General features: G+C 73.2%; 2 protein-coding genes across 2 annotated transcripts; both read right to left on the bottom strand.

Annotated features, from left to right (window-relative positions):
* Positions 1-117: 117 nt before the first annotated feature.
* LOC140649105 (dromaiocalcin-1-like) lies at positions 118-4,443 on the bottom strand. The gene is made up of 6 exons (XM_072855805.1): positions 4,396-4,443; positions 1,752-1,830; positions 1,333-1,427; positions 1,102-1,245; positions 305-410; positions 118-185 (listed from the first exon to the last, which is right to left on the bottom strand). Exons 1-6 carry the CDS (start codon positions 4,441-4,443, stop codon positions 118-120), a joined length of 540 nt encoding a protein of 179 aa, XP_072711906.1.
* Positions 4,444-6,491: 2,048 nt separating this feature from the next.
* On the bottom strand, positions 6,492-19,414 carry CPT1B (carnitine palmitoyltransferase 1B). The gene is given in 20 exon segments (XM_072856150.1): positions 6,492-6,588; positions 6,913-7,005; positions 7,318-7,431; positions 8,512-8,664; positions 9,230-9,364; positions 9,903-10,069; positions 10,345-10,377; positions 10,380-10,458; positions 10,963-11,068; positions 11,147-11,332; positions 13,349-13,544; positions 13,648-13,732; positions 13,944-14,051; positions 14,138-14,215; positions 14,424-14,561; positions 14,651-14,752; positions 16,405-16,576; positions 17,135-17,274; positions 17,358-17,517; positions 19,304-19,414. Coding segments are annotated over 19 exon segments (2,316 nt in total). The 5' UTR covers positions 17,499-17,517; positions 19,304-19,414; the 3' UTR covers positions 6,492-6,498.
* Positions 19,415-20,489: the final 1,075 nt, after the last annotated feature.

Here is a 20,489-nt window from a genome sequence, read left to right as displayed (position 1 = left end):
GGGCTGTGATGGTCACGGTGCAGTGGGGTACGGGGTGCGGGGTCGGGGTCTGACGCAGGGGCACGCGGGGTTTGGGGTGCGGGGCGCAGTGGGGGGGCGGCTGCCCCCCGGCCCCCCCTAGGCCGCGTATTTGCAGACGAAGGGTTTCCTCTCGCCGCAGGAATCGTCCTCCCAGGACAGGAAACCTGCGGGAGAAGAGGAGCGAGCGCTGGGGGGGCCGGGGGACCCTCCCCTGCCCCCTCCCCTCCCCCTCCTCCCCCCCCTCGCCCGGGGGCTCCGCCGCCCGCCCGGGGCCCCCTCTCACCCGAGGATTCCTCCAGCGCCGCGCAGTGTTTGCCCTTGGGGGGGTCGTCCCCCCCCCAGGCGGGGTAGCGCCCCGTGGACCCGTCCACCCACGTCCAGGCTCGGCCCTGGCACGGGCAGGAGAGAGGGCAGGCGTCAGGCAGCGCCCGGGGGCGCAGGCGGGAGAGGACGGACGGACGGACGGACGGACGGACGGACGCGGGCAGCGCAGGGACACGCGCGGGTGCGGGCAGGGCAGGCGGGGCACGGGCACCTCTGCGGGACGGGGGACACGGGCACGCGTGGGAAGGGCCCGGGGCAGAGCGCACATCGGGGGGGTGACCCCCGGGGCGGCTGCAGGCAGGAGTGCAGGCAGGATTGCAGGCAGCAGTGCAGGCAGGAGAGCAGGCAGGAGAGCAGGCAGCGGTGCGGGCAGGAGAGCAGGCAGGAGAGCAGGCAGCAGTGCAGGCAGGAGAGCAGGCAGGAGAGCAGGCAGCAGTGCAGGCATCAGTACAGGCAGCAGTGCAGGCAGGAGAGCAGGCAGGAGAGCAGGCAGGAGAGCGGGCAGGAGTGCAGGCAGGAGAGCAGGCAGGAGTGCTTGCAGCACAGCAGGCAGCACAGCAAGCAGGAGTGCAGGCAGCAGGGCAGGCAGCAGTGCAGGCAGGAGTGCTTGCAGCACAGCAGGCAGGATTGCACGCAGGAGTGCAGGCAGCAGTGCAGGCAGGAGAGCAGGCAGGAGTGCAGGCAGCAGCGCAGGCAGGAAACCAGGCAGGATTGCAGGCAGGAGTGCAGGCAGCAGCGCAGGCACGGGGCACTCACCCGGTGGCAGAGGCCGATCCAGACGTCCTCCTCCTCCTCCTCCCGGCGCTGGCGCTGGGCGATGAAGGCGGCGATGGCGCGGTGCTCCTCGGGGGTGTGCAGCGAGGCCAGGTGACACCCCCCGCGGGTGGCCTTGCACCGAGCCTGGCGGCGACAGGCAGGTCGGGGGGGGCTGGCAGCGCTGCCTGCACGGCGGGGGCCGGGGCACCCCCCCGCCCCCCCAGCACCTACCTCTGCCTTCCTCCAGGTGAGCTCCTGGCCGAAGTACCCGTAGCAGTGTCCCCTGAAGCTCAGCCACCCCCGGGGACACTTGGTCGCCCGCACCCCTGCTCGGGGAGGGGGGGGGTCAGGGCCTTCGCCCCGACCCCCCCCGGCAGCGCCCGGCTGCGGGCAGGACCCGGCAGGCAGCGGCCCCGGGGGGCCCGGGGCACCCCCGGCCTCCATCTAGGGGGGCTGCCCCCGAGCTCCCACACTTCGGGGAGTCCCCGGTGCCCGTCCCTGTCCCGGCCGTGCAGGGAGCTGCGGAGGGCAGGGCAGGCAGGGCAGGCAGGGCAGGCAGCAAGGCGGGGGGGTGCCCGGGGGCGGGTAACGTGGGGAAGGGCCGGGGCAGGGGGCGAGGGGAGGGGAGGAGGGCAGGGTGCTGGGCTCACCTTGCAGCGAGGGGCGCGGGGCCAGGCAGCCCAGCAGGCAGAGCCCCCGCAGCGCGGCCCGCCCCAGCGTCCCCCTTCCCTGCAAAGAGAGGGGCGGCTGGGGCAGGGGGCGGCCCCGGCACCCACTGCCTGCCCCACACCCAGCACCCAGCACCCAGCACCCCACCGCCTGCCCCGGCACTCACTGCCTGCCCCACACCCACCACCCCACCGCCTGCCCCAGCACCCACGGCCTGTCCCACACCCAGCATCCAGCACCCAGCACCCCACCGCCTGCCCCAGCACCCACGGCCTGCCCCACACCCAGCACTCAGCACCCACCACCCAGCACCCCACCGCCTGCCCCGGCACCCACTGCCTGCCCCACACCCAGCACCCAGCACCCAGCACCCCACCGCCTGCCCCGGCACCCACTGCCTGCCCCACACCCACCACCCCACTGCCTGCAGAGGCACCCACTGCCTGCCCCACACCCAGCACCCAGCACCCAGCACCCCACCGCCTGCCCCGGCACCCACTGCCTGCCCCACACCCACCACCCAGCACCCCACCGCCTGCCCCGGCACCCACTGCCTGCCCCACACCCAGCACCCAGCACCCAGCACCCCACCGCCTGCCCCGGCACCCACTGCCTGCCCCACACCCAGCACCCAGCACCCAGCACCCCACCGCCTGCCCCGGCACCCACTGCCTGCCCCACACCCACCACCCAGCACCCAGCACCCCACCGCCTGCCCCGGCACCCACTGCCTGCCCCACACCCACCACCCAGCACCCAGCACCCCACCGCCTGCCCCGGCACCCACTGCCTGCCCCACACCCACCACCCAGCACCCCACCGCCTGCCCCGGCACCCACTGCCTGCCCCACACCCAGCACTCAGCACCCAGCACCCAGCACCCCACCGCCTGCCCCGGCACCCACTGCCTGCCCCACACCCAGCACTCAGCACCCAGCACCCAGCACCCCACCGCCTGCCCCGGCACCCACTGCCTGCCCCACACCCACCACCCCACTGCCTGCAGAGGCACCCACTGCCTGCCCCACACCCAGCACCCAGCACCCAGCACCCCACCGCCTGCCCCGGCACCCACTGCCTGCCCCACACCCAGCACCCAGCACCCCACTGCCTGCCCCACCGCCCCAGCACCCACCCAGCACCTGCAGGAGCAACGTGGAGATGAGCGCGGCTGGAGCAGGGTGCAGCCGCCCCGATGCCTTTATAGGGGCTGAGGCCGGGGCGCGGGGCGTCGGGCAGCGCAGGAAACGGGGTGGGTGGCACCCACTCCTGGGAGCCGCTCGGGCCGCTGGCAGCCACATCAAAGGGAGAGGCGGCCACCCCACGCCTCCGGGTGGCCACGTGCAGGCAGGAGCCCCAGGGTGGGCACAGCCCCCGCGGCAGGACCCCCGGCCGGGCCTCCCCTCGCCCCAGCACCCCCAGAGGCACTGGTCCTGGGTGGATGTGCCCGTGGTCCCCGTTGGTGCCGGCAGCCAGTGCCACCCAGGACCCCGGCAAGCCCGCGGCAGAGCCCCTCGTCCCAGGGCCACCTCCGCACCCCCAGCAGCGAGTGCCGCTGGCACCAGCCATGGGTGACGCTCCCAAACACCCCGAGAGCCCTGAGCCCCACGGTCCCAGCCCCACCGCCCCAAGCCCCCAGGCACCCCGGGGTGCTGCCCTTGCTCTCAGCACCCTGGGTGCTGGGGCAGGGCACCAGATGCCAACCGACCCGGCGCGGGGGGGCTGTGCTGGAGTGCAGTGTCCGTCCGGCAGCACGACCAGCCCCGGCCCCGCTCCCGGGGTCACCGGGACTGTCCCGGCAGAGCCCTGCCGGTGTCCGTGCTTCTCGGCAGCTGCTGGTGTTCACCGCAACGATGGTGCCCAGCCCCGGGCCATGCCTCGCCAAGATGGCTCCTCTGAGCCGGGCAGTGCCCAGCCGTGGCCCCGGCCTCCCTGCGGCACGCACCGCGCCAGTGTGAGCTCACACAGCTCTGGCATGGCACACTTGGCTCCAACATGGCACACACGGCTCCGGCATGGCACACACGACTCCAACATGGCACACACGGCTCCAACATGGCACACATGGCTCCAACGTGGCACACACAGCTCCAACGTGGCACACATGGCTCCAACATGGCACACACGGCTCTGGCATGGCACACACAGCTCTGGCATGGCACACATGGCTCCAACATGGCACACACAGCTCTGGCATGGCACACACAGCTCCAACATGGCACACACGGCTCCAACATGGCACACACGGCTCCAGCATGGCACACATGGCTCCAGCATGGCACACACGGCTCCAGCATGGCACAAACAGCTCCAGCATGGCACGCATGGCTCCAGCATGGCACACACAGCTCCAACATGGTACACACGGCTCCGGCGTGAGCACTGGCCAGCGTGGGGGCCAGGTCGCTGCCCCATGGGTGGGGGCGGCAGCAGCCGGGACCCCCGGGCAGTGCCACGCCTCAGCACGGCACGACACAAGGGCCGAGCGATGCCGAGCGATGCCGGGTGAGGGGCACGGACCCGCAAGGGGATCGGGGTGATGGGGAGGGACCCGCGGGGGGAACAGCGGGTGCCGGGAGGGAGGGAGCACCCTGTCGCGGGGGTGCCGGTCCCCTGGGCACGCACCCCCCAGCGGGGCCGGGCTGGCGGGGGGGGGTTAAGGTGCCGCGGCATCGCGGAGAGGACCAGGGCCAGGGCTGGGCTCGCTGCCCGGGGCTGGGCACCAGATAAGGGCGCGGGACCGGCGGGTCCCGGCGCGGCTCCAGCCCTGGCTCCGGACACGCACCGGCAGCTCGGCTCGCCCCGGAGCCGGCCCGGCCCCTGGCAGAGGCACCGGCTGCGGCTCCGGGTCCCCGCCGCACCCAGCGGCTCCGGGTCCAAACCAGGGCACCCCCGGCCGTGGGGCTGGGCCATGGGGCCCGGTGCAGGGCACGGCCCCAGTGCAGGGTCGGGGTGCAGGGCAGGGCCCCAGTGCAGGGTCGGGGTGCAGGGCAGGGCCCCAGTGCAGGGCACGGCCCCAGTGCAGGGTCGGGGTGCAGGGCAGGGCCCCAGTGCAGGGTCGGGGTGCAGGGCAGGGCCCCAGTGCAGGGCACGGCCCCAGTGCAGGGTCGGGGTGCAGGGCAGGGCCCCAGTGCAGGGTCGGGGTGCAGGGCAGGGCCCCAGTGCAGGGCACGGCCCCAGTGCAGGGTCGGGGTGCAGGGCAGGGCCCCAGTGCAGGGTCGGGGTGCAGGACGTGGCCCCAGTGCAGGGTCGGGGTGCAGGACGTGGCCCAGCGCCAGGCCCGGGGCAGGGGCTGGCAGATGCTCACACAAGGGGACCGGCGGCTCCCACCCCGTGGCCCCACGCCCCCGCCACGCTCAGGCCCCCCCCGGCTGAGCTGGGGTGCACGGCTGGGGGTCGCACCCCCTCCCTGGTGCTGAGGGTGACGGTGGCCCCTGCGCCCGGCCGCAGGAGGGACCCCAGCTCGGCAGCCCATGGCGGGTGCAGCGTCCACGCCTGCTCCAGGGACGTCGCTGCGGGGCCACCCCCCGTCACCCCCTCACTGCGTCCCTCTGCACGGGGACATCGGGCGGTTCTGGCAGCGCAGGAGGGGAAGCAGGCGGGGGTGCAGAAAGGGGTGAAGGCAGGGTGTGCGGGCAGGGATGTGCAGGCAGGGTGTGATGTGCAGGCAGGGTGTGCAGGCAGGGTGCAAAGGAAGGGATGTGCAGGCAGGCTGTGCAGGCAGGCTGTGCAGGCAGGGATGTGCAGGCAGGCTGTGCAGGCAGGGTGCGAAGGCAGGGTGCGAAGGCAGGGATGTGCAGGCAGAGATGTGCAGGCAGAGATGTGCAGGCAGGGTGTGCAGGCAGGGTGTGCAGGCAGGGATGTGCAGGCAGGGTGTGCAGCGCAGGCAGGGTGTGCAGGCAGGGATGTGCAGGCAGGGTGTGCAGCGCAGGCAGGGTGTGCAGGCAGGGATGTGCAGGCAGGGTGTGCAGTGCAGGCAGGGTGTGCAGGCAGGGATGTGCAGGCAGGGTGTGCAGGCAGGGATGTGCAGGCAGGCTGCGGGTGCCAGGGGGACTCAGCCTGTGTCCCAGAGCCGGAGCACCCCTGGACAAGGAGGTGCCCGCGGCGGGGGGCTCCGAGCCCGGTGCTGGGGCTGCCGCCCCCCTCGCCTGCCGAGGGGCTCTGGGCGGGCCGGACCCCTGCGCCCCAGCAGACGCCCCGCGGGTGCCGGCCGGGCCGCATCGAAGCTCTGCGAGTCGGGGTGCAGGCAGCCGGCGGGAGGAGGGTGCCGGCCGCCTCCGACTGTGGGGTGCCGCCCGGGGCGAGGTGTCCCGCCGTGCCGGACACGGCCGAGGGGCTCTGCGCAGCGCTCGTCCCTGCCGCCGTGCCCCGCTGCACACTCCCCGTCACCGCCGCGCAGGCGGCCGGCGGGCACGCCTCATCGCCCCACGGCGCCTTTCATCCGCTGCCCGAGGCGCTGCTGACGCACCCGTGGCCTGCGCCCACCGGCCGGGGCCTGCTGGCTGCCGCCATGCTGCCGGGACGCCCGTGGGGACGCGGGGGGTCCCCAGCCCCGTGGCGGGCGCAGAGCCGGGCGGGGGCTCACACCAACAGCCTTTATTGGAAGCATGTACAGAGCAGCAACGCCCTCGCTGCCCCCCACCCACCCGGCACCGGGGCTCGGTGCGGCCCCCACCGGCCCCGGCTCCGTGTCCCCCCCAGACTGGGGTCCGAGCCCACCCCCCCTCCTCACTTCCCCGCCTTCTCGGCCGGCTTGTCGAAGAGCTCGGCGATGTCCAGCATGGCCTGGCGGATGTTCCTCCCAAAGCGCTTCGAGTCCTGCGGGGCAGCACCCATGAACCTCACGGCCCCCGGCTCCCCAAGAGTGGGACACCCCCCTCCCCCCCGGGGCACCCCCTGCGCCCCGGGACCCCCGGCAGATCCCGCACGGGCAGCACCACAAGCCTGGAGTGAGGTGGGGGTCCCACAGGAGAGGGGCCGGGATGCAGTGGGTCGGGGTCAGGGTCGGGGGGGCTGCCCCAGGCCCGCGGGGACCCCACAGGAGACCCCACAGCATGGATGGCAACTGCAGCACCCGGGGAGCCCCCAGCCCCCGGCTCGGGGCAGCCCCCCGGCCCCCCGCCCCAGCGCTGGGGCTCTCACCGTCTCGGAGCTGGAGAACTTGCTGGAGACGTGGAAGGTGATGAGGTTCTCGCCCGCGATGATGTAGGAGACGCCGTAGCCATCGTCCGCCACCTGCGGGGTGGGATGAGCGGGGCCGCGGCACCCCGGGGGCACCGGGCACCCGCCTGGGCCATGGGGCTGGGCCATGGGGCTGGGGGCACCCCGTGCGGGGCACGTGCCTGACCCAGAGCCACGGGGGGTATGTGCTGGACCCACACGCCTGCCCTTGCACACCCACACTCCTGTCCTTGCACGCCCACACTCCTGCCCCCTGCACGCCCACACGCCTGCCCTTGCACACCCCGCTCCTGCCCTTGCACGCCCACCCGCCTGCCCCCACCCTGCGCACATCCCCGCCCTCCCTGCCCCCCCCGGGATGCTCACGGGGCCGAAGCCGCCGCCGGTGGAGACGTGGTCGGGGAACTTGCTCAGGTCGCAGAGCTTCAGCTGCTGCTGCGGCGTCTGGCTGGTGGAGAGGCGCCAGGGCTCCGACAGCACCTGCCCGGAGCAGGCGTGGGTGCCGCCGGCCAAGTGCCCCGCTGCGCCCCACTGCGCCCCGCTGCGCCCCACTGTGCCCCACTGCACCCTGCTGAGCCCCACTGTGCCCCACTGCGCCCCGCTGCGCCCCACTGTGCCCCAATGCACCCTGCTGAGCCCCACTGTGCCCCACTGCGCCCCGCTGCGCCCCACTGTGCCCCAATGTACCCCGCTGCGCCCCACTGTGCCCCAATGCACCCTGCTGAGCCCCACTGCACCCCACTGCGCCCCGCTGTACCCCACTGTGCCCCAGTGTACCCCGGTGTACCCCGCTGCGCCCCACTGTGCCCCAATGCACCCTGCTGAGCCCCACTGCACCCCACTGCACCCCGCTGTACCCCACTGTGCCCCAGTGTACCCCGCTGCACCCCACTGTGCCCCAATGCACCCTGCTGAGCCCCACTGTGCCCCACTGCGCCCCGCTGCGCCCCACTGTGCCCCAATGTACCCCGCTGTACCCCGCTGCACCCCACTGTGCCCCAATGCACCCTGCTGAGCCCCACTGCACCCCGCTGTACCCCGCTGCGCCCCACTGCACCCTGCTGAGTCCCACTGTGCCCCACTGCGCCCTGTTGTGCCCCGCTGTGCCCCACTGCACCCTGCTGAGCCCCACTGTGCCCCACTGTGCCCCGTTGCGCCCCACTGTGCCCCGCTGTACCCCGCTGCGCCCCACTGTGCCCCACTGCACCCTGCTGAGTCCCACTGCGCCCCGTTGTGCCCCGCTGTGCCCCACTGCACCCCGCTGCACACCCACGTGCACAGGCAGCCACATCCCCACGCACAGCCCAGCCGGCTGTGCCACACGCAGGGTGACACGCGCAGGGTGACACGCGCAGGGTGCCGTCACTGTGGCACGTGGTGACACACCGGCGACGGCAGCTGGACGCGTGCAGCGCTTGCACACGCGCGTGCTGGTGACACATGTAAGGCGGGGGTGGCTCGTCCCCTGTGTGCCCATGCAGCGTCCCACGTGCCGTGCGTGTCACCGTCACGGCGCGGTGCGGCGCGGCGCTGCGTGCCCCTGCGCCCGCCCGGGCTCACCTGGGCCAGGAAGGGGGACTGCACCCCCAGGTAGCGGGACACCACGTAGAGGCAGAAGAGGTGCCGGTCGATGCCGGCCCCGGTCATGGCCATGCGGTACATGTGCTGGTGCTTGTCGGCCGCCAGCTTGAAGAGCCGCTGGCGCTCGGCTCGCTGCGGGGAGAGCCGGGCTCAGGGCCGGGGCAGGCGGGGGTCCCGTCACCCCCAGCCCGGCCACCCTGGGTGCTCTGCGGGGTGAGTCCTTCCTGGTCCTGCCCAGGGGAGGCAACGGCTGTGCAGCTCCAGGGGAGACGGTCCCGAGGGATGGGGACCTCTCCCAGGGACAGCGATGTCCCCAAGGGGTGGGCACCTCTTCCAGGGAAAGGGATCTCCCCGAGGGACGGGGACCTCCGCAGGGACGGGGACCCCCTCCAGAGATGGGCACTTTGTCTAGGGATGGGGATGTCCCCAAGGAATAGGGACATCTGCCAGCGATGGGGCCGTCCCCAAGGGATGAGGACCACTGTGAGGCGTGGGGACCCCTCTCGTGACAGGGACCTCTCTGAGGGATGGGGACCTCCCCAGGGACTGGGACCACCAGAGAGAGGGGAGGTGCTGGCTGAGCCGGGCCGTGCAGGGACACGGCTGGGGACAGCGGGACGGAGCCGAGGGCTGGGAGGGGAGGTCCGGGGAGGAGGGGTTGGGGGGCCGGAGACCCGGACCCTGGCGCATTGCTCACGGTCTGCCGGGGGTCCGCCATGCTGCGCACGAAGGCGGTGGACTCGGCGGTGCAGGACCTTACTGTCTCCGTCCGGCCCTCGCGGAAGAGCCGCGTCATGGAGGCCTCGTAGGTGAGGCAGAAGCAGCCCTTGTCCTGCGGAGAGGCCACGTCAGAGCGGGGCGTGCCCAGGGGGTGCTGTCCCGTCCCCGTCCCCGTCCCCATCCCATCCCATCCCATCCCGTCCCATCCCATCCCATCCCGTCCCACCCCATCCCATCCCGTCCCATCCCCATCCCATCCCGTCCCATCCCCACCCCGTCCCATCCCCACCCCATCCCATCCCACCCCATCCCCATCCCATCCCATCCCATCCCGTCCCATCCCATCCCATCCCGTCCCATCCCATCCCGTCCCACCCCATCCCATCCCATCCCATCCTGTCCCATCCCATCCCATCCCGTCCCACCCCATCCCATCCCATCCCATCCCATCCCGTCCCATCCCATCCCATCCCATCCCACCCCATCCCACCCCATCCCATCCCATCCTGTCCCCGTCCCCATCCCCATCCCATCCCATCCTGTCCTGTCCCATCCCATCCCATCCCATCCCGTCCCATCCCCACCCCATCCCATCCCATCCCACCCCATCCCGTCCCCGTCCCCATCCCGCCCCGCCCGGGGCGGCTCACGCGGAAGTGCGCGAGCTGCAGGGAGATCTGGATGAAGGCGTCGGGGCTGGTCCGGCACTTCTTGATCAGCCCCTTCCCGAAGTCGGAGAACTGGAAGCAGCAGAAGTCCACGTCGTCGGCCAGCGCCTTGGCCAGGCGGTACGAGCTCTCGATGGCGGCGCGGCACTGCGGAGAGGCGCGGCCGTGGCGGACGGGGGGCGCGGCACGGCCCCCGGCCCCCCGTCGCCCGGGGCGGGGGGACGCCGACGGCTCAGTCCCAGCCCTGGGCACAGCCAGGGGCACCGGGACACCCGAGGGCCAACGGACCCCGGTGCGCCGACGCCGTGGGGCGCGGGGGGTGGCGGGGGCGCAGAGAGCCCACCCCGCTGCCGTGGGGCGCGGGGGGACCCCGAGAGCCTGCCCTCAGGGCCAGGGCGGGGGCGCTTGGGGGTCGGACCCCCCTCCTGGGGGATGTCCCACTGGAGGCGCTGGGGGGGGCCAGCAGGGTGTCGGGCTCGCCCAGGCAGTGCCCCCCCTCGGTGTAGCCCAGCTGGAATTTGTCTGTCGCCAGCGTGAACTGGGGGGAGAGGCGCCCCTCAGCGTGGGGCACTGGCCCCACGGCCCCCCGAGCCCCCCAGCATCGCCCCGTCCCCCCCAGTCCACCCCCCGGCTGCCCCACTCACCCCAGGGCTGCCCCACGCCCCCCCACCACAGCCCTACTCACCCCCGCTTGTCCCAGGGCTTTCCCCAGGGCAGCCCCCCGGGACCCCCTGCCCCCAGGAGGGGGGTGCCCAGCTGGGGGGTGCCCTACAGGGGTGCCCAACCCTGGGGGTGCCCACCTGGGGTGCCCACCTCTGGGGTGCCCAAGTGGGGGTCCTCTCCCCTGGGGGTGCTCACCTCCGGGGGTACCCAAATGGGGGTCCCCAACAGGGATGCCCAAGTGGGGGTGTCCAACTGGGGGTCCCCAATGGGGGTTCCCATCTCTGGGGAGCCCAACAGGGGTGCCCAGCCGGGGTGCCCCATGGGGGTGCCCAGCCTGGGGGTGCCCAGCCTGGGGGTGCCCCCCCCGCCCCCCCGTTACCTCCCAGAGGTGCCCGATGATGGGGGCATCGGCCCAGGAGTGCTCGGCGTTGGCCCCCACCTTCCCGTTCTTGTAGACCACCAGGGTGAAGGACTTGTCGAACCAGCTGCGGGGAGGGGGGGTGAGGGCAGGGTGCGCACCGGGGGGGGGAGGGACTGGGGCGGGGGGCTGGGGGGGTGCCCACCGGTCGTAGCACTGGCCGTGCAGCAGGGACTTGGCGTAGGCGTCCATGCAGCCCTCCCGGCGCGGGCTGTAGCCGTGCTCCTCCTCGTCCAGCGTGAGGAAGAAGGCCGCCCGCTCGATGGCGTCCAGCGAGACCTTGTTCTTCCCGTGGCTGAAGAACCGGGCTCGGGCCTCGGCCCAGGGCACCCTGCCGGCACGGCCAGCGTGAGGGCGCGGGGGTGGCGATGCCCCCTGTCCTGCTGAGGTCCCCGAGCCCATCGTCCCCACGCCCCGACCCACGCTGCAGCCCCCGCCCACGGGTCCCCATCCTGGAGCATCTCCTCCATCCCCCCCACGCCCTGCTCCCGCCGCCCCGGGCAGCGTGCACAGCATCCCCAGTAACCCCAGCATGCCCAGCACCCCCAGCATCCCCAGTATCCCCAGTATCCCCAGCATCCCCAGCACCCCCAGCATCCCCAGCACCCCCAGTATCATCCCCAGCACCCCCAGTATCATCCCCAGCATCCCCAGTATCCCCAGTAGCATGCCCAGCATCCCCAGCACCCCCAGCATCCCCAGTATCCCCAGCACCCCCAGTATCATCCCCAGCATCCCCAGTATCATCCCCAGCATCCCCAGTATCCCCAGCACTCCCAGTATCATCCCCAGTATCATCCCCAGCACCCCAGCACCCCCAGCACCCCCAGTATCTCCAGCATCCCCAGCACCCCCAGTATCATCCCCAGCACCCCACTATCATCCCCAGCACCCCCAGTATCATCCCCAGCATCCCCAGTATCCCCAGTAGCATCCCCAGCATCCCCCACATCCCCAGTAGCATCCCCAGCACCCCCAGCAACCCCAGTATCCCAGCACCCCCAGTATCATCCCCAGCATCCCCAGTATCCCCAGCACCCCCAGCACTCCCAGCACCCCCAGCATCCCCAGCACCCCCAGTATCTCCAGCATCCCCAGCATCCCCAGTATCCCCAGCATCCCCAGTATCTCCAGCATCCCCAGCATCCCCAGCACCCCCAGCATCCCCAGCACCCCCAGCATCCCCAGCACCCCAGTATCATCCCCAGCATCCCCAGCACCCCCAGCACCCCCAGCATCCCCAACACCCCCAGTATCCCCAGTATCATCCCCAGCATCCCCAGCACCCCCAGTATCCCCAGTATCATCCCCAGCATCCCTAGCACCCCAGCGCCCCCAGCATCCCCAGCACCCCCAGCACCCCCAGCATCCCCAGCATCCCCAGCACCCCCAGCATCCCCAACACCCCCAGTATCATCCCCAGCACCCCCAGCATGCCCAGCACCCCCAGCACCCCAGTATCTCCAGCATCCCCAGCACCCCCAGTATCATCCCCAGCACCCCCACTATCATCCCCAGCATCCCCAGTATCATCCCCAGCATCCCCAGTATCCCCAGTAGCATCCCCAGCATCCCCCACATCCCCAGTAGCATCCCCAGCACCCCCAGCAACCCCAGTATCCCAGCACCCCCAGTATCATCCCCAGCATCCCCAGTATCATCCCCAGCATCCCCAGCATCCCCAGTATCCCCAGCACCCCCAGCACTCCCAGCACCCCCAGCATCCCCAGCACCCCAGTATCTCCAGCATCCCCAGCATCCCCAGTATCCCCAGCATCCCCAGCACCCCCAGTATCTCCAGCATCCCCAGCATCCCCAGCACTCCCAGCACCCCCAGCATCCCCAGCACCCCCAGCACCCCCAGCATCCCCAACACCCCCAGTATCATCCCCAGCATCCCCAGCATCCCCAGCACCCCCAGTATCATCCCCAGCACCCCCAGCACCCCCAGCATCCCCAGCACCCCCAGCACTCCCAGCACCCCCAGCATCCCCAGCACCCCAGTATCTCCAGCACCCCAGCACCCCCAGCATCCCCAGCACCCCCAGTATCTCCAGCATCCCCAGCATCCCCAGCACCCCCAGCACCCCCAGCATCCCCAACACCCCCAGTATCCCCAGTATCATCCCCAGCATCCCCAGCATCCCCAGCACCCCCAGTATCATCCCCAGCATCCCCAGCACCCCCAGCACCCCCAGCATCCCCAACACCCCCAGTATCATCCCCAGCACCCCCAGCCCCCAGCGCCCCCAGTATCATCCCCAGCACCCCCAGCCCCCCAGCGCCCCCCGCCCGCCGGAGCGCGGGGACGCCCCGCCAGTGCCGGGGCCGGGGCCGGTGCCGGCACCTCTCGCCGGCGGTGAGTGCCGCCAGCCGCTCCTCGCCGGGCTGGGGGGGCGAGGGGTCGTCCAGGATGCGCTGGAACTGCAGCTCCAGGTCGCGGGGCCGCAGCAGCTGCCCCCCGTAGTAGAGCCAGACCTTGTAGAAGCGGCCCCTGTGGTAGACGGCCAGGTGCTTGCTGTCCACCAGGTGCAGCAGCGCGTCTGGGGGGGACACGGGGGCGTCAGGGCCACCCCGCGGCCTGGGGACCCCAGCCGGGACAGCCCCTGCCGGGGGCGGGGGGGGGGTGGGCCGCCCCCCCCGTACCCTTCTCCTTGCCGGGGACGCGGGTGGTGTTGAACATCCGTTCCGACTGGTAGGAGCACATGGGCACGATGCCCAGCGCCATCACCTGGGGGGTGGCCGTGAGGGGGGGCTGGGGCGCCCGCGCCCCGCCGCCGCCCCCGGCCCCCTCCCCAGCCCCCCGAGGCCCCGGGACCCCCGCCAGCCCCACGGCGACTCCCCTGGCCCTACCCCTGCCCCACGGCCTCCCCTGCCCCCCTCCCCCCCGCTCTCCCCAACCCCCCCAGCCCCACGGGACCCCCCAGCGCCCCGGTGCTCACGGGGGGGATCTCCCCGCGGTCCAGCTTGCGGCGGTACAGCAGCATGGCGTGCACCACGTTACCCGCCCGGGCAGCCTGGACGTGGCTGGGGGTCACGTAGAGGAAATCCTGGGGACGAGGGACGGGACTCGGTGACGACGCCGGGGGGCACCCGGTGGGGGGGCCGGTCATGCCGGCGGTCGCCCCCCCCTTACCATGGCGTAGTAGTTGCTGTTGACCATGAGCGGGCTGCGGCTGCACAGGTAGATGTACTGCTCCCACCAGTCGCTCACCTGCAGGGACAGGGACGGGGACGGGGACGGGGACGGGGACGAGGATGGGGAGGGGGTGCAGGACCCCCTGCCCTCATGACCCAGCTGGGGCACCCAGGGGGGCCCAAGTCCCCCCTTCCCGTGAGCACGGGGGGACAGCAGGACCGTGGGCTCGGGTTGGGGTCACCAGCCCCGGTGCTGGGGGGACACGGCCACCCAGGGGACTCACGTAGTTGGTCGTCCACCAGGACTTGAGGATCAGGTACTTCTGCAGCCGCGGAGCCGTCTTCTCCTTGAACTCCTTGGCCAGAGCCTCCATCTTGCTGTACTTGTCATCATCCATGAGCGGGCGCACCGACTCCAGGTACTGCGGGGAGGGGGCTCGGCGTGACCCCCCCCCGTCCCCGTCCCACCGCCGACGGACCCCCCCCGCCCCGGCCCGGCCCGGCCCCTTACCCGGGCGATGGTGGCCTCCACGGGGGGCACGGGGAGCTTGGGCAGAGAGGTCTGGAAGCTGTAGAGCAGCGGCTTGCGGACAGACAGCACCTTCATCAGCGCCTGCCGGGCACGCGGAGAGGATGGAGGGGACGGGGCAGAGCCGCAGGACCGCGGCGTGGCCGTGCATTGCCCGTGCGCCAGCTCCAGCTGCCGGCACCGGGAGTCCTGCATGTGCCTGCTGCACCGCAGCGGCATCCCAGCCCTGCACGCTCACTCTGTCCCAGCCTTGCACGCTCACCCTGTCCCAGCCTTGCACGCTCACCCTGTCCCGGCCCTGCACGCTCACCCTGTCCCAGCCTTGCACGCTGCTCCTGTCCCGGCCCTGCACACTCACCCTGTCCCGGCCCTGCACGCTCACCCTGTCCCGGCCTTGCACACTCACCCTGTCCCAGCCTTGCACGCTCACCCTGTCCCAGCCTTGCACACTCACCCTGTCCCGGCCCTGCACACTCACCCTGTCCCAGCCTTGCACGCTGCTCCTGTCCCGGCCCTGCACGCTCACCCTGTCCCGGCCTTGCACACTCACCCTGTCCCAGCCTTGCACGCTGCTCCTGTCCCGGCCCTGCACGCTCACCCTGTCCCGGCCCTGCACGCTCACCCTGTCCCAGCCTTGCACACTCACCCTGTCCTGGCCCTGCACGCTGCTCCTGTCCCGGCCCTGCACGCTCACCCTGTCCCGGCCCTGCACACTCACCTTGTCCCGGCCCTGCACGCTCACCCTGTCCCGGCCCTGCACACTCACCCTGTCCCGGCCCTGCACGCTCACCCTGTCCCGGCCCTGCACGCTCACCCTGTCCCAGCCTTACACACTCACCCTGTCCCAGCCTTGCACGCTGCTCCTGTCCCGGCCCTGCACACTCACCCTGTCCCGGCCCTGCACGCTCACCCTGTCCTGGCCCTGCACGCTCACCCTGTCCTGGCCCTGCACACTGCTCCTGTCCCGGCCCTGCACGCTCACCCTGTCCCGGCCCTGCACGCTCACCCTGTCCTGGCCCTGCACGCTGCTCCTGTCCCGGCCCTGCACGCTCACTCTGTCCCAGCCTTGCACGCTCACCCTGTCCCAGCCTTGCACGCTCACCCTGTCCCGGCCCTGCACGCTCACCCTGTCCCAGCCTTGCACACTCACCTTGTCCCGGCCCTGCACGCTCACCCTGTCCCGGCCCTGCATGCTCACCCTGTCCCAGCCTTGCACGCTCACCCTGTCCCGGCCCTGCATGCTCACCCTGTCCCGGCCCTGCACGCTCACCCTGTCCTGGCCCTGCACACTCACCCTGTCCTGGCCCTCCACGCTGCTCCTGTCCCGGCCCTGCACGCTCCCCTGCACCGCAGCCGGGTCCCAGCCCTGCCCGCTGCCCCGACACCCCGGCCTGGGCAGCTGCTCCTGCCGGTGCCCACCCCAGGCAGAGCTGCCCGGTTCCTGCGGCTCCCCCGAGCCCCCGGCACCACTGTCTCCGTGCCACGGAGCAGGCTCAGCTCGTCCCCACCGTCAGCAGCTTCGCAGCCCCCGCCAGCACCCCGGCACCCACCGTGCTGCACGTGCACACACACACTCGTGCGCACGCACACATGCATGCAGACGCACTCTGCACCCCACGCTGCAGCATCCTCCCGCGCCCACGCCGGCAGCACCCCGCTCGGCACCACTTGCCCTGCCCTGCCAGGCCGGTGCCGGTGCCGGTGCCGGTGCGTTGCCGGCTGCAGGCACCGCTCACCACCCAGATCCTGGTGCTGCGGCTCATCTTGCCGTGGGGCTCAAACATCCAGCCGTGGTAGGAGAGCAGCAGCTTCAGCGCCTGCCGGAAGAGCAGGACGGCAGAGAGCCAGACACCGGTGGAGAAGAGCGCGGCGCTCACCATCGTCCGACTCTGGTAGCTCAGGAGGCGGCTGCGGGGGCAGAGGGGTGAGGGGGGGACGTGACGGGCCGGGGGCCATGAAGGGCGGAACCCCTCGGGGACGTCGTGCCCATGGTGTTGAGGGAAGTGCAGTGGGAGCCCCTGGGGGAGGTCCCCAAGTGGGGCTGTGCCCATGGGGTAGGGATGTGTGGGGTGGGACCCCCCGGGGGAGGTCCCCAAGTGGGGCTGTGCCCGTGGGGTAGGGATGTGTGGGGTGGGACCCCCCGGGGGAGGTCCCCAAGTGGGGCTGTGCCCGTGGGGTAGGGATGTGTGGGGTAGGACCCCCCGGGGGATGCTGCAGCCCCCCCATGGCCATGCCGGTGGGGTTGGGGACATGCGGGGTGGGAGCCCCTGGGAGACAGGGCAGGGGGGGCCGTGCCCACGGAGCTGGGGGATGTGTGGGGTGGTCTCCACCAAGGGGCACGGCCGGTGGGGCCGTGCCCACGGGCTGGGACGTGGCAGGTGGTCCCCGCCGAGGGATGTGGCGGGTGGGGCCGTGCCCGTGGGCTGGAGGGGGGGTGGTCCCCCCGGCCGAGCCGCCCGCACTCACCTCTCCGGCAGGCAGTGGCGGATGCGGGCGATCATCCCCAGGGAGGGGTCGACCTGGCAGTAGAAGGAGCCGGCGGTGGCCATCACGACCACCATCCAGCTGGAGGGCGAGGCGGGGTAGACGCCGGTCAGGAAGCTGTTCTGTGGGCACAGGGGGGTCAGGGCGGTGGGGATGGTGGGGACAGGGGGGGTCCGGCTGCCCGGCGGTCCCCGGCCGGGCCCACCTTGGCGCGGACCAAGCGCTTCTTCCAGGAGGAGATGCCGGCGAGGTAGAGCTGCTTGACGGCCTCGCGGCTGAGGTGGAAGTCCAAGCCCTCGGGGGTGACGGTGAACTGGAAGGCCACGGCCTGGTGAGCCTCCGCCATCCTGGGGGTCTGCCGGCACCTGCGGGGGGGCACAGGGACGGTCACCCCCGGGACGCGCTCCCCGGGACGGAGGGGTCCCCCGGCCCCAGCACCCCAGCTTGGGGAGCAAAGCCGTGGGGCAGCGGTGGGTGCCCTCGCCCAAAGGTGGGGGTCTGCCCCACGGCGCTGCCCGGGCCAGCGCGGCGCACGGGCACCGGCTCGGCCTCAGAGGTGACGTGTCTGCCGCAGCGCTGGGACGACCACGTCCCATGGGAGCCTGCCAGCTCGATGCGCGTGCTGCCTGCGCGGCCCCGTCCCAGTCACGCGGCGCTGGCCGGGTGCCCACTGAGGGAAGGGTCAGTGCCGCCTCCGGCACCGTCACCGGCGCACGGGGAGAGGGGACGGTGGTGCGGACACACCCCTGCTCGCAGGCAGCTGCCTGGCCCCTGCCCGCAGCGAAACCCTCGGAGGCGAGGCATCACCTGCCCCTGCGCCGGCACACGGCACACGGCACACGCCGTCTCTGCGCAGGCAGCCATGGCTGCGCCAGGAACACCACCGGCCGAGGCAGCAGCAGGGCAAGCAGCAAGAGCCACAGGGCAAGCAGCAAGTGCGGGCACAGCCGGGCGCCCGTGGGGTCCCCGGGGACGCTCTGGTGTTGGCACAGCCGGTGCCGGCCTGGGGCTCAGCCCGAGGGCTGCTGGGCCCGCGGGTGCTGCTGGAGCCCAGGGCCGGGGGAGCCCCGGGTGCGGGTGTGCTAAGGGTGCCCTTTCACAAGGGCGTCCTTGGGCTGGAGGCAAACAGCTCGGCAAGAGCCAAGTCACGCCGTGCACCGTGCTGCACCGCACGGCTACACCGCACTGCACTGAGCTGCACCGCACGGCTACACCACGCTGCACCGCACTGCGCAGCTGCATGGCGCAGCTACACCGCGCTGCGCTGGCGTGCATTACACTGCACTGAACTGCATTGCTCTGCGCTGCACCGCACGGCACGGCACGGCACGGCACGGCACTGCCCTGTGCTGCGCTGCCCTGCACAGCACTGCATTAAACCGCATCGCCCTGCACTAAGGCGCACCGCGGTGCGTGGCACGGCACGGCTGCGGGCTGCACTGCACCGCACCCCGCTGCAGGCAATCACCCCGCACGGCACGGCTCGGCACAGCGCAGCGGGGCATGGCACTGCACAGAATCATGCACGGCACTGCACGGCATGGCACGGCATGGCACGGCATGGCACGGTGCTGCACGGCACTGCACAGAATCATGCACGGCACGCCACGGCCTGGCCTGGCACTGCACTGTGTGTCACGGCAGGCAGTGTCACCGCAGGCTCCCGGGGACCCCGCAGGGCCCACGCCGCGGGTGGGACGAGCCCCCGTGGGGCCGCCCCCCCCCCCCGCCCGCCCGCCGCCGGCGCCGCAAGGTCACCGGGGCGCTGGGGGCCGGGCCGGGCCGGGCCGCGGAGCCCCGGAGCCCCGGAGCCCTCGGAGGGGCCGCCCCGCCGGGCCCCGCCGCCCGGCCCACGCCGCCTCCCCGCGGCCCCGGGCCCCGCTCCCGGGGCTGCGCCGCGGGCCGGGGCCGGGGGGGCCGGGGCAGCACCGGCGGGACCCACAGCGGCGCGGGGGGTGCGGAGGGGGCCCGGAGGGACGCGCCCCCACGGACACGGGTGGGAGCCGCCGCCGGGCGGGGGGGCGGGTGCGCGGCCGCCGGGTCCCCCGGCGCCGGGGGTCGGTGGGGGGGTGGGGGGGGGGACACGTCCCGTGCGGCCCCCGCGGGGCTCCCCCGCGTGTGGGTCCCCCCGCCCGCCCGGGTGCCCGGTACCTGCTCGGGGGCGCGGACGGCGGGCGGCAGCCCCGGGGACGGCGGCTCCCTGCGCCCGCTGCGGCCCCGCGCCGGTAACCGGACACCGGCGGCGGGCGGGACCCGCTCCATGGCCCGAAATGGCAGCGGCGGGCGCCGCTCCTCCCCCGCACCGCCCGCGGCCCCGCTCCTCCCCCGGCAGGGACCGACAGACCCCCCGGGCAGGGACCGACAGACAGCCCGGGCAGGGACCGACAGACGCCCCCGGGCAGGGACCGACAGACAGCCCGGGCAGGGACCGACAGACGCCCCGGGAAGGGACCGACAGACCCCCCGGGCAGGGACCGACAGACCCCCCCGGGCAGGGACCGACAGACAGCCCGGGCAGGGACCGACAGACGCCCCGGGAAGGGACCGACAGACCCCCCGGGAAGGGACCGACAGACGCCCCGGGCAGGACCGACAGACGCCCCGGGAAGGGACCGACAGACACCCCGGGCAGGGACCGACAGACCCCCCGGGCAGGACCGACAGACGCCCCGGGAAGGGACCGACAGACCCCCCGGGCAGGGACCGACAGACAGCCCGGGCAGGGACCGACAGACCCCCCGGGCAGGAACAGCCTCCCCCGAGAAGGGACCCGCACCCCCGGGAAGGGACCGGCACCCTGGGAGGGGACCCACTCCCCAGGCAGGTCCCTGCCCACGCGTGTCCCTCCCCCATCCCGGCTCCGCCGCGGGCAGCGTGGCGGGGGCCGTGGGGCTGTCCCGGGGGGTCCGCGCGTGGGGCAGGGCCGCGCCGGGCCCGGGGCCCTACGGGGCCACGGGGCCGGATCCTGCCGTGCCACGGCCGCGGAGCAGGGCAGCGCCTGGCAGAGGAGAGGCCTCCGCCCGCCATGCCCGGGAGGCCCCGGCCTTCCCCTCCGGAGCGGACCGCAGGCAGCTGCCCGCGCTGCCCGCAGCTGGAAGGGCGCTGGAGGAGGCCGCGGCGCAGCAGCAGCACGGCCCCCGGCCCCCGGCCCCCGGCCCCCGGCCCCCGGGAGGGGCTGCCGCCCCAGCGTGGCAGGGGTGCACGTGGGCACACGCGTGTGCGCGCAGGCCGCGCGCGTGATGGGGTGCGTGGCCCGGTGCCCACCGCGGCCGGGGCTCATCCCCTGCGCAGCCCCGGGGCGAGACCCCCGGGCCTCTGCCCCTCTCCCGGCTCCGGG

This window comes from Ciconia boyciana, chromosome 1, assembly GCF_034638445.1.
Source record: "Ciconia boyciana chromosome 1, ASM3463844v1, whole genome shotgun sequence".
Lineage (NCBI taxonomy): Eukaryota > Metazoa > Chordata > Aves > Ciconiiformes > Ciconiidae > Ciconia > Ciconia boyciana.
This window is presented reverse-complemented; position numbering and strand designations above follow the sequence as displayed.

Bases quoted from the DNA above. Each gene is read 5' to 3' on its own strand.
- LOC140649105 (XM_072855805.1), bottom strand. From the start codon at position 4,443: ATGCCGCGGCACCTTAACCCCCCCCCGCCAGCCCGGCCCCGCTGGGGG. The intron at 1,428-1,751 runs GTGAGCCCAGCA...CTCCCCGAGCAG, and splicing joins CCCGCGCCCCTCGCTGCAAG to GGGTGCGGGCGACCAAGTGT. The intron at 1,246-1,332 runs GTAGGTGCTGGG...TGTCGCCGCCAG, and splicing joins TCACCTGGAGGAAGGCAGAG to GCTCGGTGCAAGGCCACCCG.